At 60.7% G+C, this 16,055-nt stretch overlaps 2 protein-coding genes and 1 long non-coding RNA gene across 4 annotated transcripts in view; 1 reads left to right on the forward strand and 2 right to left on the reverse strand.

The window, feature by feature from the left end:
• The first annotated feature begins 4,889 nt into the window (after nt 1-4,889).
• LOC113629269 (uncharacterized) lies at nt 4,890-9,459 on the forward strand. 2 transcript variants are annotated; one of them, XR_003436476.1, is made up of 4 exons: nt 4,890-5,044; nt 5,950-6,064; nt 7,090-7,214; nt 8,416-9,459. It is a non-coding gene; the product is annotated as an uncharacterized LOC113629269 (long non-coding RNA). The 2 variants fall into 2 exon arrangements; XR_003436475.1 differs by lacking the exon at nt 4,890-5,044 and having other exon boundaries at nt 5,878-6,064.
• Nucleotides 9,460-10,012: 553 nt separating this feature from the next.
• LOC113629358 (taste receptor cell protein 1) lies at nt 10,013-15,774 on the reverse strand. The gene is made up of 11 exons (XM_027123776.1): nt 15,090-15,774; nt 14,167-14,421; nt 13,644-13,801; nt 13,342-13,472; nt 12,851-12,915; nt 12,420-12,559; nt 11,555-11,853; nt 11,272-11,449; nt 10,840-10,922; nt 10,656-10,690; nt 10,013-10,181 (listed from the first exon to the last, which is right to left on the reverse strand). Exons 1-11 carry the CDS (start codon nt 15,176-15,178, stop codon nt 10,013-10,015), a joined length of 1,602 nt encoding a protein of 533 aa, XP_026979577.1. The 5' UTR covers nt 15,179-15,774.
• LOC113629263 (taste receptor cell protein 1-like) overlaps nt 14,417-16,055 on the reverse strand; it is a 59,446-nt gene continuing 57,807 nt past the window's right edge. Inside the window, exon 8 of the mRNA XM_027123665.1 lies at nt 14,417-15,147. The gene's annotated coding sequence lies outside the window, so the exon portion shown is untranslated. The remainder of the gene's footprint in view (nt 15,148-16,055) is intronic.

Below are 16,055 nucleotides of genomic sequence, written 5' to 3' on the forward strand. Positions count from 1 at the left end.
TCACTCCGAACCCCCGGGCCCTGGGCTTCTGCAGCCTGCCAGCCTCACCCACCCGGCTACCAGGGCCTTGCTGGATTTGGCTGTGATTCTTCCCTTCTTTGCTTTTAATTTTCTTTTCCTTCCTTCTTTCCTCTGCCCTCTTCCCTCCTTTCCTGCCTGCCTTGTATACCTGCTGTGTCCCTGTCACGTGCCAGGCGTGCATCTTGCGCAGTTACCTGGCAGGATCTGAGGCCTCGAGATAGGACTCCGCACCCGAGTCCGCCCGGGGCCCTAGAGGACCGTAATGGTGCAGAGGCTGGATGAGAGCAGTGCAGAGCTGGAGCTGGTAGGGGGAGGCGGCTGCGTCCCTTGGGACAACTGTGTCCTGGGAGCCCAGTCTGAGGGGAGAGACCTGGCCCTGGCCTGAGGGGTCTGTTAAGGGAGGAGATACGACAGCATCCTAAGGAGCCCAGCCTAAGGTGGAGGGGACGGGAACAGAACTCTGCCCCAGGACTCTTGTCAGGGAGGCAGTGCTATCACCCCTTACAGTTTTTCAGAAAGCCTGTTCCATTCTTTGGTGGGGATATCGATGGCTAAGAGCTGAGGGCAAGGAAGGGGGCGGTGGGGTGTGGAGCTGAGTGTGCTGGGTGCCCCCCAGCCCTCAAGGAAACTGGAGTGGGGCCCACTCTGCTTTGGTTCTGACCCCACCGTTCCCTGTAACCGGCTAAGGCTCCTGGGCTGGGCTGTGCCCAGGCAGGGCTTTTCAAACAATCACCTGGGAAATGGTTTCCCGGGCCCCACTGAGAAGGGTCTTGGGCAGAGCCCAGGAACCTGGGGGTTTTTTTTGGTTTTTTTTTTTGCGGTACGCGGGCCTCTCACTGTTGTGGCCTCTCCCGTTGCAGAGCAACAGGCTCCAGACACGCAGGCTCAGCGGCCATGGCTCATGGGCCCAGCTGCTCTGCGGCATGTGGGATCTTCCCAGACCGGGGCACGAACCCGTGTCCCCTGCGTTGGCAGGCGGCCTCTCAACCACTGCGCCACCAGGGAAGCCCCCAGGAACCTGGGTTTTAATTGAAGGTGATGCTGAGTCAGGTGTTCCAGTAACACGGACTACTACTCCCACTAGATTACAGATGGGGAAACTGGTACAGGAACTTGCTGATGGTCACATCAAGTCGGGGCCTGTGTTAACACCTAGAGCCAGTCCTGAGGGTTCTGGGCCAGCGGGGAGGCCAGGAGCCTTTGTACCTGGCTCCGCTCCGCCCCCTGTTGGCCTGGCTCAGACCTGCCCTGGCTGGGCTTCTCTCCTCACCCAGGTGGGCTTTCTAGACATCACGTGCACCTCTTGCCCTAATAAATGGAGGAGGGTGCTCAGGTGAGCCTCCAGCTTGAGTGAGGCCCTGCCCCCTGGCTGCCCCACCTGGCTCCCCAGCCCAGTACAAAAGGCTGAGCGGCCCAACCAGCTAGTTTTGCTGCCAGGAGTTAAGCCTGCAAAGAGGTGAGTGAGGGGGAAGCTCTGTCTCGAGCGGGTGTCGTGGGGAGGAGGAGAGCGAGGCTATGCAGGGGTTGAGGGGTACGAGGACATCCCCTTCCCCTCGGTAACCTCCACGGCTTCCTCCCTGGCTTGTCACTGAGGGGGTTGGAGTGACCGGGCTGCTCTCCCTCCGCCCCTTGCAGGAGAAATGGAGGAGGGCCCAACTCCCACCTGACTGAATGTGCCTCTTCTGACCCCCCCAGGCCCCTCTGGAAGTGGGAGTGGTGCCTGCTGCCCCTTAGGCCCGGCCCCAGCTGAAGAAGCCTGGGGAGGGTGTGGGTGTGAGGAAGGCTGCAGGGGCGCTCCGGCCGGTGAGCGCTGGGCTCTGCTCTGGCTGTTGTCCTCGGGCAGCTCCCCCAGCCCCCGGCCCAGGGGGTGCCGCAGCGCAGTCTAATGCAGCCCGTCCAGGCCCCAGGGCAGGGGAGGTGCTGCAGAGTCCCTCCTCTCGCTCCCCTGGCTGGACTCAGGTTGGCAGGTAGATGGGGGGCTCCTTGGGTACACTGCTGCCTCCTTGGGGATCCCAACTCTGGGCGTCCTAGCCGCTGCCCACCCAGAGGCTCCTACGTCTGTCAACGGAGCTATCCACCCCATCTGACACCCCCTCCACCCCTCCCCAGCCTCAGCCTGAACTGGTCACTCTGCCTCCTGCACCGCTGCCTCTGTCCTCTAGGGACCCCACCCCCAGGCCCCTGTGCCTTCTCAGGGCAGCGAGAACCTGGGCTCCTGGGAATGATGTGCTGAGCCCCTGTGCTCCTTGGAAGGACCTCAAGAGGCCTCTCCAATGATTACTAGGCCTGGCAGGGGGTGTCCCTTGCTCCTTTCTCCACCAGCCATCAGATAAAATCATCTACAAGCCCCTCTCCTTCTCAGGTGCGGGTGGTGAGCCCGGGGCGGTCTTCTCTCCTCCCCATAGTTCACAGCCTGCGATTCCGACCGTGGCGGCTGTTTGTCCTCAGACCCTACCAACCTCCCTTCCCCAAGCCCCGCTGTCAGAGGGACTGGGGCTTTGGCTTGGGGCCTCACGGCAGAGAAGCTAGGGGCTTCCGCCAGCCTCTTGCCTGCTGAGGCCTTGGCCCTTCCTTCTGAAGTGTCCTCAGTGAGGCCTGGGCTCCCATCCGCTGTGAGTGGGCAAGAGACCCTGCTCGGGGAGGCCTGGGTGCCCCGGCAGTCCTGGGCCCTGCCTGCCTTTCCGCAAAGCTTGGCGCCTCCTCAGTGTGGGAGAGCCAGGGTAGCCCTGACCAGCCTTGCCTGCCACCCCTCAGCTTGCCACCTGTTGGTCCTGAGGACGCCAGCTTCCAGGGGCATCTTCCCCAGCCCTGTCCGTCACCACCCTGGTAAAGCCAAGCCTAGCAGGTGGCACGAGTCCCAGCCACTAAACCAGGTCCCCACCAGATCTGCCTGGTGCTTCCCCAACACTGCCTTCCAGCCCAGTGTGCATCCCAGGCCCCCAGCTTCTGGTGCCCCAGCCCTGGCCGGTTGTCCAGCTTGGAGCCTCTCCGGACCTGGGGCTGCTCCATCTGGAGGTAGCTCAGACCCCTCTCCTGGTCGCGGGCACCTCTGGCCCCAGCCCCTGGCATCCCGGGCTCTTCCAGCATTCCTCAGGACTGGTGGGGATGTTGCCGACTGGGTCCTTGGCCTCCTTAATCAGTAAAAATGTATCAGAGGCCAGAAAAGAAATTCAGGCAAGGCTTTATTCGGGCCCCTGTTGTAGCAGCGGGGAGCGAGAACAAGGGACAAGTAACAGGTTCCATTGCTTGCTCGCCAGCTGAGGTGGGGTGAGCCAGTTCCTTGTGTGGGGGTGTGTCCAGGGGTCGGGCGGAGGGGTGGCTCAGGAGGTGTGCCCACACCTTGGTCTCTTTGTATCTCGTTGTCCAGAATTTGCCCCAACTGCGCAGGCACGCAGTTATCTTTAGTCCCTTATATTGATACTTCCTTTGTATTTTCTTGCTGGAGGAGGCTTGTGTCCAGGTGCAAGCCTGTCTCAGGGAGACCTCATCCTGCTCAGCTGATGCCACGTTCTGTACACCAGGCTTGCCTTCCATGCGGCACTAGCCGCTCCTTTCTCTTGTAGCCCGAAGGCCCACCTCCCTGATATGGGCCCTCCAGCCGGGCCCACCCTGCAGAGGAGGTGCCTGAGGTTTCTGCAATACTTCCTCTCATGCTGGTCTTCCTCCCAGGGACCCTTCGGGAGCCTGGTGCCACCGACTTCAGTGGGGCAGAGCCCAGTCCCCCTTCTCCCTTACCCATTGGCTCTGTGGTCACCAAGGCCTCTGACTGCTGGGGGACCCACACCAGGGCCCCAGACCCACAGCCCCCTTCTTTTTGCCTGCTGGCCCACCCAGAGCCTGGATACCTGAGCCTCTGGGCAGAGAGGTGTAATGACTCCCGGGACGTTCCTCTCAAGCAGAGAGCCTACTTGGCACTGGGCCCTGGCTCTCTGGGCTGAACTGGGCAGCGGGAGTGTCTCTGAGGACATCTGGGCAGAGGTGCTCAGTCCTGAGGAACCAGCTCTCACAGCTTCTGCTGTGTTCCTATCCAGTATCCATCGGGGGGACCCGGCTCTCCTCCCACCTTGGCTGCTGGGACCCCCAACGTGACTCACTCAGGGGTCCTGACCCAGGAAGACACAGGCAGCTGGGAGGAGTGCCGGGTGTTTCTGCACCCCTTCTTATGGTGAACACTTGGGCGGGAGGGGGTAGGGACTCGGGGGGGACTACAGGTCCCCTCTGGTCAGCTTATGAGTCTAACCGGAGGATGGGACTGCCCCTGTCGCAGAGGTAGGTCTGAGTGGCCCAGGCCCAGTCCTTCCCTCAAGCAGAGTCCCTCTGTCTTTCCAGCTGGCAAGCAGGCCCTAAACCCCAATAATGGCTGGGTGGCCTGTGTCCCATCCCACTCTGTCTCTTGCCCCTGAGGGGAGTCTGGCTCCGGTCCTGGCACTTGGGTACCTTTGAGTGGGAGGCCACAGCTGGCAGGTTGCTCCGGCACGGGCAAGGCAGGTACCGTGGCGGAAGCCCCAGGCCAGGCCTCCAAGGCAGCCATGCTCCTCTCCACTTCTGTCTCACGCACGTCACCTATGCACTGCTTCTCCCTCACCCCCGGCTCAGCCTGGAAATCATACTGGCGGTAAGAATAGTGCCACCCAAGTTACGGCGGAGCTGCTTAGAGGGTGGCTGGAAAAGGGCCTGAGGCAGAATGTCTGGGAGTTCCTCTCTGCTTATCTTCCTTTCTCCTAGGCCCTCAAAGAAGGCAGTTTTCTCCGTATCTCCTACCCTGCCCCAAGCACACACAATGCTGCCCCTGGCCTCTCCCTCCCTAGAATGTACCCATGTGGGACTGACGCTTTGTTTTGTCCTAGGTTCCACGTGAGAGGCAATTATCCCTCCTTTCCTCAGCAAAGGGGGCCAACTGAGGCAGCGAGGTGGACGGTTCCCCCACAGCCCCAGCTCTTAGTGGTGGAGTGGAGCCCAGCCCTTCCCGGGTGGTCATGCGCGATGGAGTCCATGCTTAGAGGCTTCCCTCTCCTCGGTTCAGGTGCTTGCTGTCCTCCATGCCTGCTTCCTAAAATCCAGTCTGTTTCTAGTAAGTCTTCTCGGCTCCATGGTGTTGCGTGGGCTGCTAAGCCTAGGGGCCCTGACCGCCTCTCAGGCCCCTTCCAGGCTGGGGAGGGGCCCCGGCCTCCGGTGGTGGCTAGCGTGCCAGCTGAGTCCTCACTGTACTGGCTCCCTGCAGCCAGAGGTCGGTGTGGGTGCAGAGCCAGCTGGAGGCTGGAGGCAGATTCTGCTCGCCAGTGCAGACTTCCCGAGCACCGTGGTAGCCAAGGCGCGCCAGCGCAAGGGTACCTGCTGCCCCTGGTGCACAGGCCTGGCCTCACTCAGCCCCAGCGGTGAGTGGGGGGATGCCCGCTCTCTTCTGGAACATGCCCACCACCACACCTTTGCCCCTCCTGGGTTCCCTGGCTGATCTTGTGAGGATGCCTGTCACCTACCCTTCTGACTGCCCTGTGGGCCAGCTCAAACCTTCCCCTAGGCCTAAGAACCTTTTCCTGGAGGGTCACCCCCCACCCTCCTGACTTTAACGCTTTCCGTAGGGGTTCATATTAGGGTTGGGTTTTATGGGATGGCCTATGAGGGTCTAGACTAGGACCCAGATGGCTGTGATTCCCTCGGAGCAAGGCCCTCATCTGCCCCAGCCTCACCTTCTAGAACAACCCAGAACCCTGCTTCCTTTGGTCTTGGGCCTGCTGGGAGCTAAGGTTGCCCTTGTTTGCCTTCCAAGGCAATACTGACATCCTCATGAGATAGCAGGGAAGACTGAGGCCCAGCAGGGGTTGCCGCAGGTCAGAGTCTCCATGGCCAAACAGAGCTCAGGTCTTGGCCCAGAGTGGCCTGGGGGCCCTGTTCAATGTACTTACACCCTCCCGGTGTTGTGCCCTGCAGGGTATACCTCGGAGCACCCGTAGCCTGAGAAGCTGCCCATCACCTGGGTGACCGTGGGATCAGCCCCCGGCTCAGGATGAAGGCCAACTCACACTATGGAGCAATCTGAAAGCAGGTGCAGCCCCTCCACCTCCATGGCCTCTGAGCTGGGAGGATGCTGTTCCCAGGGGCGGGGGCAGAATCGGGAGGACAAGGCTCCGTAGGCTGTCCTCTCTAGGGGTAGCTCTGGGCTCCAGGATCAGGACCTCCAAACCTGGCCCTTCCCCTGGGAGTCTCCTGACCCCAGAGATAGCAAGCAGCTTGTCCAAGGTCACCCTGCGGAGAGCGGGCAGTGGGACCTTGGCTCTTCTCACTCAGCTGCACTTTCTCTCCCCACCCACTCCAGGTGCTAGAGAACCCAGGCAGGCTGGGTCCTGCAACAGCCTCTCACCTCCCTTCACATCTGGTTGGGGGGGAGCGGGGAGGGAGGGAATAGGGTGCCTGCCCTGCCAACTCATCTCCTATTTGAGGAGAGATGGCATCTGGGCTGCAGCATGAGTGGCTTAGACTAGAAAGGCATTTCCCAGGTTCTTAGCTGGCCTTGGGCAGGGTGCCCTCACATGCTTCCTGATCCAGGTGCCCAGGACACCTTGAGTCTGCCTCCCTAGAGGTCCTCAGACCCCTCCCCTGGGCAGTCCCCTATCCCGGCCCTGGGGGATGCTTGGCACAGTCATCCCCAGGGCTGCCCCACCAAGACAGGCTCTGGCCGCTGCAGTTTCCTGCTGGAGCCTTGGGCCATCGCCTTGCCACCTTCCAGCCCCTTGGTGAACACCTAGCCCGTAGCTCTTGGGCCCTGGACTTGGACCTGAGGGTCCTGTTGTGGATGGATCTTCTTGGCAGATTCAAAACACATCTTTGCTGGATGTCCCACGCTGGTAGGCCCCCTCTCCACAGCACTGACATCTGTTTGTCAAGCCCCAACCAGCCTGTGAGCTGAGGGTGGGGATAAGGTCTGACTTACGTGGACAAGATGTCCCAGGATGACACTCGCTTAAGCTCGTGACCCCGGTAGTCTCTTTTGGGCCCATCATCCCCCTGCCCCCGTGCTGAGGTGCCTGCATTTGGCCACAGGTGCCTCTCCTGCCACCCTCCCTACCTCAGGCCAGTGTCAGGCACCTGTGGTTCCAGGCAGAAGCCCGAGTGCAGAGCCAGGTCCGGCAGACGGTCCCCAGGTGCTGATGGCCTTGCCCAGCTGCTCATGGACCTGAGCTCCCTCGCTGTGGCTGGTGAGTGACACCCCTCCCCCAGCCTGCTGTCCCTCCAGGGGCCAGGCCTGGGCCCAGCTGACCTCTGTCTGCTTCTGGCCCCTCCTTTACCTGCCAGGCTCTCACCGAACATGACTGTCTTGCCCATTTCCTCATCTGTCCTTAACAGGAAGTTTATAGAACCGCTCAGGGACATTGCGTCTCTTATCTACCAGGCCCTCCTTGGAGACGTGGCCACCTTGGTAGGCCTGGGCCTGGCCTTGGAGTAACCAGGAGGTCATGCTCTCTTTCTAGGATACAGCCCCCATGGTTCCCATAGGCTCTTCTCCATCTGAGCAATGGCCTGGTGGGCAGCTGCCCCTTCTCCCCTGCAGGGCACCTTGGGGTGGGGGGAAAGGGTGAGGCAAGAGATCTGGTCCTCTCTCATCCGCCTGAGGCTGCTTGGAGGCAGAGTGCCCATCCCTGCCCACCTCCCACTCCAGGTGCAGCGGGGGCTGAGCCCCTTCCCCGCCCTCTGGCAGGTGCTGATTCAAGGTTCCCAGTGAGTGTCGCTGGGGTGGGTGGGGGAGTGGCTCACAGCACTCTCCCTGCCCTTCAGACCCTGGAGAACCACTGGCCCAATGGGCCGGCTTGTTTCCTGCACTGCCACCTCCCAAAACCTGGGGCTGCACGCCGTAAGAAAGCAGCAGAGTTCCCACCTTTCAGGTGCAGATGCTAGCACCGCCCTGCTGTGGGCATGTGGTCGTCAGGAATGCAGGCTCTGGGGCCCTGTGACTGTGACCTTGGACAAGTCACTTAACTCCTCTGCTTCCCTCTCCTCGGCTGCGAGATGGGGATACTAGCACCTATTCACAGGTGCTTGATGAGTGTTTGTTTTAGGTTTTTAGAATGAACTGAGTTCTGGAGGAGGCAGCAGGCAGAGCGATCAAGGTAGCACTGCGTGTTCATCTCTGAGCCTCTGTTTATTCAGCTGGAGAATGGGACTGCGCAGTTCCAGAGCTGCTGAGAATTAAAGTCCGTGTAACGGTGGGCCGTGGGAAGTGTCCTGCAGGCCCCATCTGGCCCATGGGGAAGACCTGCTTAGGAAAGACTCGTCTGCGTGAGGGTGCTGGTTTGCCAGGCCCCTCCGCCATCCTGTAGACCCTGGTGATGTCTGTCCAGCCTGGTGTCCGCACGGCTGGCTCACCTTGCCAGGTGGACCCTTTCTCCTTATGTGTTGCAGGTATACTGTCACTTCACCTCCAGAGAGACCATGCTAGGTCCCCACGTGTGGGTTTCCTTCCCTGTACCTTCTCCTTCAAACCCACAGAGGTCACCAGGTGTGTCTGAACTGTATCTTCACGCGAGGCCTCACGTGATGCTCGACAGCCTGGCTTGTGGAGGGCCAGGCGACCAAAGCCTGAAGAGAAGAGGGGCTCAGTGTTCACTGGCCAGCCTTGGCCCTCAGGCTCTTTCCTGCTTATCCCACCCCCTTTTCTCCTGTATCACCTACAGGGACTTGCATGGTAAGGGGGGCAGCTCGGGAGAAGAAGGCTGGCATAACCCTCCCTCCCTAAGAAAAACACTAGCAGGGCTGTTTTCGGCATCCTGACGGCTGGGGGAGCACCTTGCAGGGCTGCCTCCTAGTCCCTGGCCTGCCGTGGCCCTTGAGTCAGAAGTCGTGGAGAGAGGGGGCTGACCCAAGATAGGTGCAGATAGCAGGCTACTTTCCGGGTACCAAGGGGTAGAGGCTTGGGGGGCAGGGGCCCTTCAGGGGTAGGAATGAAAGCTTACGTATTCCAGAAGTGCAGAGGAATCGGCCGCCAGCTGCAGTCAACCTCTACGTGGTGACCTTCCTGCTGACCCTCTCTGGCATCTTGGTGCTGGCTGTTATCTTCGGCCAGGCAAGCCCATGGTCTGGGCCCTGGGCTCCTGGGTCCCCTCACCGGGGCTGCCGGCTCTTCTGTAGGTCGAGGGAGCCTTTGGGGTAAGACTACACTTGAGTCCCCTTCCCTTCTAAGTCATGGTTTCAAAGGCCATGGCCCTGTGCCACCACATCACTCACGTCCCAGCGGGCCCAGCAGTCGCTGGAGCTTTGTGGGCCAAGGCCTTCCCCTCCCTGGCTGTGGTCCAGGAAAGCTGCCTCCCCCTCCAAAGCCCCACCCTCTGCCCCTGAGAGGTTGTCAGCTTAGCTTCCGTCCTAGACCTTCCCCAGCCAGGCGGTCTGTTCTCTGAGCCCGGCTTGCCCCGCAGCGCCAACCTTCCCTGGCACACAGCCGGGCCACACCTCGGCCACCAGCACCCCAAGGCCTTTGGTCTGAGGGTGGCCGGGCCTAAGGCAGAGGTGGGGCTGGGACCAGGCCTTGCCCCCAAGAGTCCCCATTCCCACCCTTGACCCTGTCAGTCTTCCGCCCCCGCCTCCTCCTCCTGTGGGCTCTGCTCTGAACCTCTCCTGTTGGATGACTGCCTAGAAACAAAAGCAGTCTTTTGTACCAGCTTCTGATTGCGCTGCATCATTTAATTTTCCGTACCCCAAAAAGACCGGAGTTTGGCTTGAGACCAATGATACCTCCAGCCCCACCACCGTGTCAGGTCAGGTGTGAGGGCGCCAGCTCTCTTCCCCTGCCCGCATCTTCTGCAGGCCTTCGTCTTGCCCTGTTCCGCTCCCCAGAGCCTGACCTGAGTATGACGATGGTATCGAGTAGCTTTCCAGACCTTCCAGGGGGAGGTGGGTGCCGCCGTGGTTAGAGCATGCCTGGTGTCCCTGGTGTGGGGTGGTGAGGTGCTGTCCCCCGCACCCTGCCTCTGTCGTGGCCCTGGGCGTCTAGTCCTTGGATGAGCTAGGAGGGAAGAAGCCCCCCTTGCTGTGTGACCTCGGGTGGTGCCTTGCTGCTCTGGCTCTCGTTGTCAGGGTTGAGGCGCTGACTGTGGAAGGCTGGGGGCAGGGCCGGGAGGAGGAGAGGTTTGGGGTGCAGTTTCAGTGGCAGGAGCAGCATCGGGAAGGGGCGCCTGAGGGGTGGGGAAAGGACAAAAGCCAGGAGTCAGGAACAACAGTGTACCCAGAATGGTGCTACCTGCCCTCCCCCACGTCCTCCTGGCTTTGGGGTCAAAGGGGACACTGAGTTGGGGCATGTGTCCCCACTTCCTCCAGGGCGTGGAGGAGTCGCTGCCTGGTCCTCTGGTGGTAGAGGCAAGCCCCCCTCCCCAGATCGCCTTCCCTGCTCCAGCTCTCCCGGCCACAGGGGGCCCTAAGTTCTGCCTCTGTCCACCCACCCTCTGCAGCATTTCTGGGGCTCAGTGGAACGCATTTAGAGGTTTCTGCTCGACCACCCCGGGTTCACCCCCCATGACAGAGGGGTGAGCTTTGGGGGCACAGTGACTGTACCGCCCAGGCTCTGTCAACACTCACTGGGAAATGTTTGCACGAGGCCGACCCCATCCAGGGTAAACGTCCCGGGGAGCAGGGAGAACTGACCTCTGTACCTGGACACTCCGAAGCAGGCCTTCCGCGTCAGCACCTGGGACGGGAAGGGTGGGGTCAGGCCAAGCTCCCTGGCTGGAAGCCCCTCAGTTCCTGGGGTGGGGAGTGACCCCTCAGCCTGACTCAGAGGGTCAAGGGCCCAGCCTGTCTCCCGGGAAAGAGACCCTGGCCCAGTCAGACACTCACCAGGACGAGGGTGAGCGCAAGAAGCAGAAGCCCCAGGACGATGAGCGCCACAGCATAGCTGGGGGTGGGGGTGTGAAGCTGACCTGGGGCTTCAGAACAAAGTGCGCAGATGATGGCTGGGTGGGTCCCCATTCTTCCAGACCACAGACCCCTGAGAAGGCAAAGTCAGGCCTGCAGAGGAGTCCCAGGCGAGGAGTCCTGGCCCAGAAGGAGCTACAGGAATAGAGCTGTAGAGCTGGGGCCACCTTGGAGGGCTCCCGGGAAGAGGAGGAGCCGGGCCTGGACCCTAAAGAGCAGCCCGCTGGGGGCTAGTCCAGGAGGAAGGGAGGGCAGGAGGGGGGAGCAGGGGCAGCAAGGCAACGAGCCTGAGGCAGGATGCAAACGGCCGGATGACACAGATACAGAGAGGGAAGCCAGGAGAGAGGCACTGACCGAGGTCTGGGCTGACCATCTCCACGGAGAGGCCCTCAGCTTCCTGCAGGTCATGCAGACCCCGGAGCACGCAGTCCTGCACGAGGGCTCGGGCCGGCGCGGCCCTGAAGAAGGTGGCACCCACCCTGGCAGTCAGTGGGTCGGGCCTGGCGGGAAGATCTTCACCAGTGTCAGGAGGCTAGACAGCCCGGGGGTCTCAGGAAGGCCGTTTCTCTGAGCCACTGGCCCCACCGCTAGAGTTCAGCCCTGGGCCCCAGGTCACCCAGAGCCACCACGGCCTTACTGGAACTTCTCCACCACCACTTGGCCGGAGTTCTGCAGAGGCCTGAGGACGGTGGTCAGCTGGGGAGCAGAGAGGAGGAAGAGGGTCACAGCTGTACTGCAGCCTTGTCGGGTCCCCACACATGAAGCCTCCAGCCTCCTGCTCCTCCCTTCCCTCCCCCCGCCCCCACTTCACCCATCGCATCAGCATCCCCCGAAGTTTCTGGGACTTAGGGCTGCTTTTGTCCCACGAGCCCTTGGCGAGGGGTTGGTCCAGGATCTGCAGCCACACTTCACACTGCACCAGCTCTGCTTTCCCCGCTAGAGGGGCGGAGAGGTGGGTGGGCATCAGCCTAAGCCCCCTCTCCCGGGAGCCCTGGGAGAGGCCCAAGCCCTGCCGCAGGGCTGCTCACTCCGACCTCTGTGCTCTCAGCCAGCAGTCAGCCCCATCCAGTCCGAGGCTCAGTCCCTCCCGCTGCCTGTTTACGTATAGCCCACGAGCTAAGAATAGTTTTTACATTTTTAAATAGTTGAAAAACATCAAAAGGATAGTATTTTGTGGCACATCAAAGTTATGTGATATACAGGTTTCTGTATCCATCAAGTTGTATTGCACACAGCCATGCCCATCTGTCTACATATTGTCTGGGGCTGCCTTCTAGCTATAAGGGAGCAGTCGAGTAGCTGTGACAGTTACGATGGCCCACAGAGCTTATCTATCCAGCTCCCCATCTGAGGCTCCATAACTGATTCTTCTCGGTGGCCCCAGCACGAGTATTCGTGGTTGAAATGAAATTCTGTCCATTCTCCAGAGGAGGAACATTGAGACTCAGAGAGATTAAGAGGCTGCTGGCCAGAGACACACAGGGATCCCAGCCTTGACTCACCATTGGCCATGATGCTGGATTTCTGGACAGCAGGATCCATTATGTTCCGGGCCAGGTGATTGGCCAAGCCTGGGAGGTGGGTACCGATGGGGGTCTGGAACTTGTATTCGATGTAAACGCCCGCCCACTGGTCCGCATTACTAGGGCGAGTACAAGAAGGGAGTGCAGGGGTTACAGGCTCCGCCAGCACATGTTTCTAGAAGCAGGTATCCACCCTCCCACCCCAGCACACCCTCAGGCACTAGGGCTCCCTACCTCCTAGGGCAGAGCGTTATAGGGCCAGCTGGAGCTATCTGGGACAAAGCCTTCCCCTGGTGGCCCCCAGCCCATGGCTCCCATGGCCTGGCTCGGAGTCATGCCCCCTCTGCCCCAGGGTGGCCCCCAGGAGAGGAGCAGGGCAGGCTGGGCAGCAGGGGACGAGCCCAACCCACCTGAAGAGGAGCAGGGGCTCTTCCTGGGGACGCGCTGTATAGAATCCTGACAGCACGGGTGTGACCTGTGGGGAGTCCTGGAGGTCAGAGCAGGCCTGGGGACTGTCACTCCTGAGACCCAGCGTGGGATGGGGTGGGGGCAGGGCTGGGGTGAGGCAACTGAGCGTCTCCTTAAATATTGCGTCCTGGGTGTCTCACTTCCTACCCTAGTGCTGGCCCTGGATAGGGGTGTCTGGTTACAGAGCCTGACCATATGCCCCTGGGACAGAGCTGTCACCTCCCTCAGGCAACCTCTCCACCCCCGGGCGGGGTGTCACCCCTCAAACGGGGGCCCATCAGGCAGGGCTGTGTGCCCTCCATGCCTGCGTTCCCCCCACAGGGCCGTGGCTGGGTGCCGCCCCACGCCTCACCCCCAAGCCATGGAGGCCTGCAGTCAAGGAAGGCAACGTGGGTGTCCCAGGCTTCGGAGGGAGGGCAAGAGGCCACCTCACCTGTCGGAGGATCGTCTTTTCCAGCAGGACAAAGCGGGCAGAGCCAGGCAGGAGGAGCGGGGGCTGGAAGGGCCTCATGGCCGTGGGATGGATGCTGGTGGTCTCCAGGGCCAGGTCGGTCAGGTCGGACCCTGCAGAGCCATGGCTGGGGCTTCAGGAGGCCCCAGGAGCCTCCTGACCCACCATGCGCTGCCTCATGGCCAGGGCAGGAGCTGGGCCCCTCTAGGGAGCACCCCCAGCCATCTGTGGGCAGGCGAGGAGGCGCTGAGGTAGGGGGTTGCGGGGGGCGGGCGGAAACTCACCCTCAGAGGCGAGACTGCTCTCATCCAGGGACAGGGTCCCCAACAACTTCCCTGCGGCCTTCACTTTGCGGTACAGAGTCCAGAGGACTTCACGGGCAGAGGGGCCCGGGGCGAGGCCCCCAAACACAAGGGAGGCATTCACAGCTGCAGAGTCAGGCCTGGGGACAGAGACACATCCTTACCAGGGGTCCAGTGGGAGCAGGGAGGGCCCTGGGGGCTGGATGAGGACCTGGCTGGTGCACAGGTAGGCCAGTGTCCCAAGGAAGGGGAATCCACCGGGGGAGCCATGGACTGAGTCCCTGTGTGACAGCACCCCTCTGGGTCTCAGCTGCCTCCTCGCTAAAATGCGGAGAATGATTCCTTTGCTGTAGGGTTGTGTGATGACTAATGGTGCAGCCAGCAGAGCACAAAGCAGGTGCTCGGGAAAGCAGGTTCCCTCGGACACCCCAACAAACTGGCTCTAATGGGAACACTGGGAATCCCGCCCAGGGAGACGGCCACTATGAGCAATCAGGAAGTCAACCTGAGCCAGACTGAGAAAAACATCTTTGGTGGCATCACAGGAGCAGGGGATCTGGAGAGAGGGAGGTGACAGGCCTGAGGAATCTCTGAAAGCCTGTAGGAGGTGGACCAACTGGCCATGTCCTGAGGAGGCAGCCTGGCCTGAGCATGGGGTCGAAGGGGTTTGTGGGGAGAGATCTGAAAACGAGCAGCCTTGGGATCCAGATTTCCTTCATCCTTCCCCTGAGGACCCGTTTTCTGCTGTGCCGTCCTGGGGCTGGGGAGACAAAGCTTCTGTTCAGACCCAGGGCAGGGAATTCAGAGAGAGATTTCAGTTCATTAAAAGGGGAAACTTTCTAACCAGCTTGGCTCAAGGCCTGGAAAGATAGTGGTGGTGTTCTCTGGGCAACCCCTTAACCCTGGCGATCTAAATCCCGTCACTAGGTATAATCAAGCCTCTATCAAGGTCTACACCAAGCTCACAGTTCACATGTGATGATTTGGACCTTCTCAACCTTTTTTATGAGATTGCAGGGCTGGCATCTGCTTGCAAATCTGGCTTTAGGTCCCCCCAGTATCCCCAGGGGCTCAGAACCAGAAAGGGGATTTGCATCTGTTTACATGTCATTTATGGGCTCCTGGCCCCAGGGAAGTCCTCTGCCTTTCCCACCACATTCAGGCAATGCCTGGCATCCCTGCCCAAATTCTGCACCTGGAATTGGGGCTCAGAGCAGGCAGGAGGTCACCTGAGGTCACGCAGCCAGGGGCAGAACCAGATGTGGGCCTCCTGCCCGCCCGCTCAGGGCTTTTCCTGGCCCCTAAGGTGCTTCTGGCCTTGGTGGGGCTGGGCACGGCGGGGCAGCCTGGGCAAGTGCTCTTGCGGCCTGAGAAGACACAGACCGGCTGGCAGGCAGGTGGTGGACCCTGAAAGACTCGCTCACTTACCTAAAGAGCAGGACACCGACACCCTTGAAGCTGGAGAAGGCCTCGTGATGGACTGGAGCTGAGGACAGACAGAGGCATTTGAGGGTCATCGTGGCCCCCCACTTCTCCACAGCATCAGCCCACCCTCGTCCACTCTCATTATCTCTGGTCTGGCCCCTGCAATGGCCCCACTGGCCACCTGGACTGCCGTGGGCCACCCAAGACTTTCCCACATGGCCGCCAGGGACCACCTGCCCATCACCCTCTACTGAGAACCGCAGGGCGCCTCCAGCTGTCCAGCAAACACACAGCCTTCCCAGGCCTTTCCTTCTCTGTAGTTTTATTGAAAATCACTCTCCAATCCAATTGTCCTGTATCCCTACAGCCGCCACCCTGCCATCACACCTGGACGACAGCCCCTCCTCCTAATTCTCCCCCTCCCACCCTGGGTTTCGTGTCTTCTCCATGCAGCCCCTCTCTCCCGTGGCCCTGGGCCTCAGCATCTGCCCACCTTTTCACCTCAGGGTCCTCACACACGCTGTTCCCTCTGTCTAGAAAGCCCCTCCCCATTTTAAATGGCTGCCTTCTCTCCATCCCAGTTAAAATTCCCCTTTCTCAGAAAGGTGTTCCTGGACTTCCCTGGTGGCACAGTGGTTAAGAATCCGCCTGCCAATGCAGGGGACACGGGTTCGAGCCCTGGTCTGGGAAGGTCCTACATGCCGCGGAGCAACTAAGCCCGCGTGCTAAAACTACTGAAGCCCACGTGCCAAGAGCCCGTGCTCTACAACAAGAGAAGCCACCGCAGTGAGAAGCCCGTGCACCACAACGAAGAGCAGCCCCCACTCGCCGCAACTAGAGAAAGCCCGTGCGCAGCAACGAAGACCCAATGCAGCCAATAAATAAATAAATTTATACTAAAAAAAAAAAAAAGAAACGTGTTCTCTGGGCAACCCCTTAACCCTGGCAATCTAAATCAGTCTTCTGTTT

Source organism: Aethalodelphis obliquidens, unplaced genomic scaffold, assembly GCF_003676395.1.
Source record: "Aethalodelphis obliquidens isolate GAN/ISIS:26980383/991018 unplaced genomic scaffold, ASM367639v1 scaffold26, whole genome shotgun sequence".
In the NCBI taxonomy this organism is placed as follows: Eukaryota; Metazoa; Chordata; class Mammalia; order Artiodactyla; family Delphinidae; genus Aethalodelphis; species Aethalodelphis obliquidens.

Excerpts from the sequence above, each read along its gene's own strand:
- LOC113629358 (XM_027123776.1), bottom strand. The coding sequence starts at position 15,178 with ATGACCCTCAAATGCCTCTGTCTGTCCTCAGCTCCAGTCCATCACGAG. Across the intron at positions 14,422-15,089 it reads GTCGGTGTCCTGCTCTTTAG|CCCCAGGACGGCACAGCAGA; the intron begins GTAAGTGAGCGA and ends TTGTCTCCCCAG. Across the intron at positions 11,854-12,419 it reads ATCCAGCATCATGGCCAATG|CGGGGAAAGCAGAGCTGGTG; the intron begins GTGAGTCAAGGC and ends CCGCCCCTCTAG.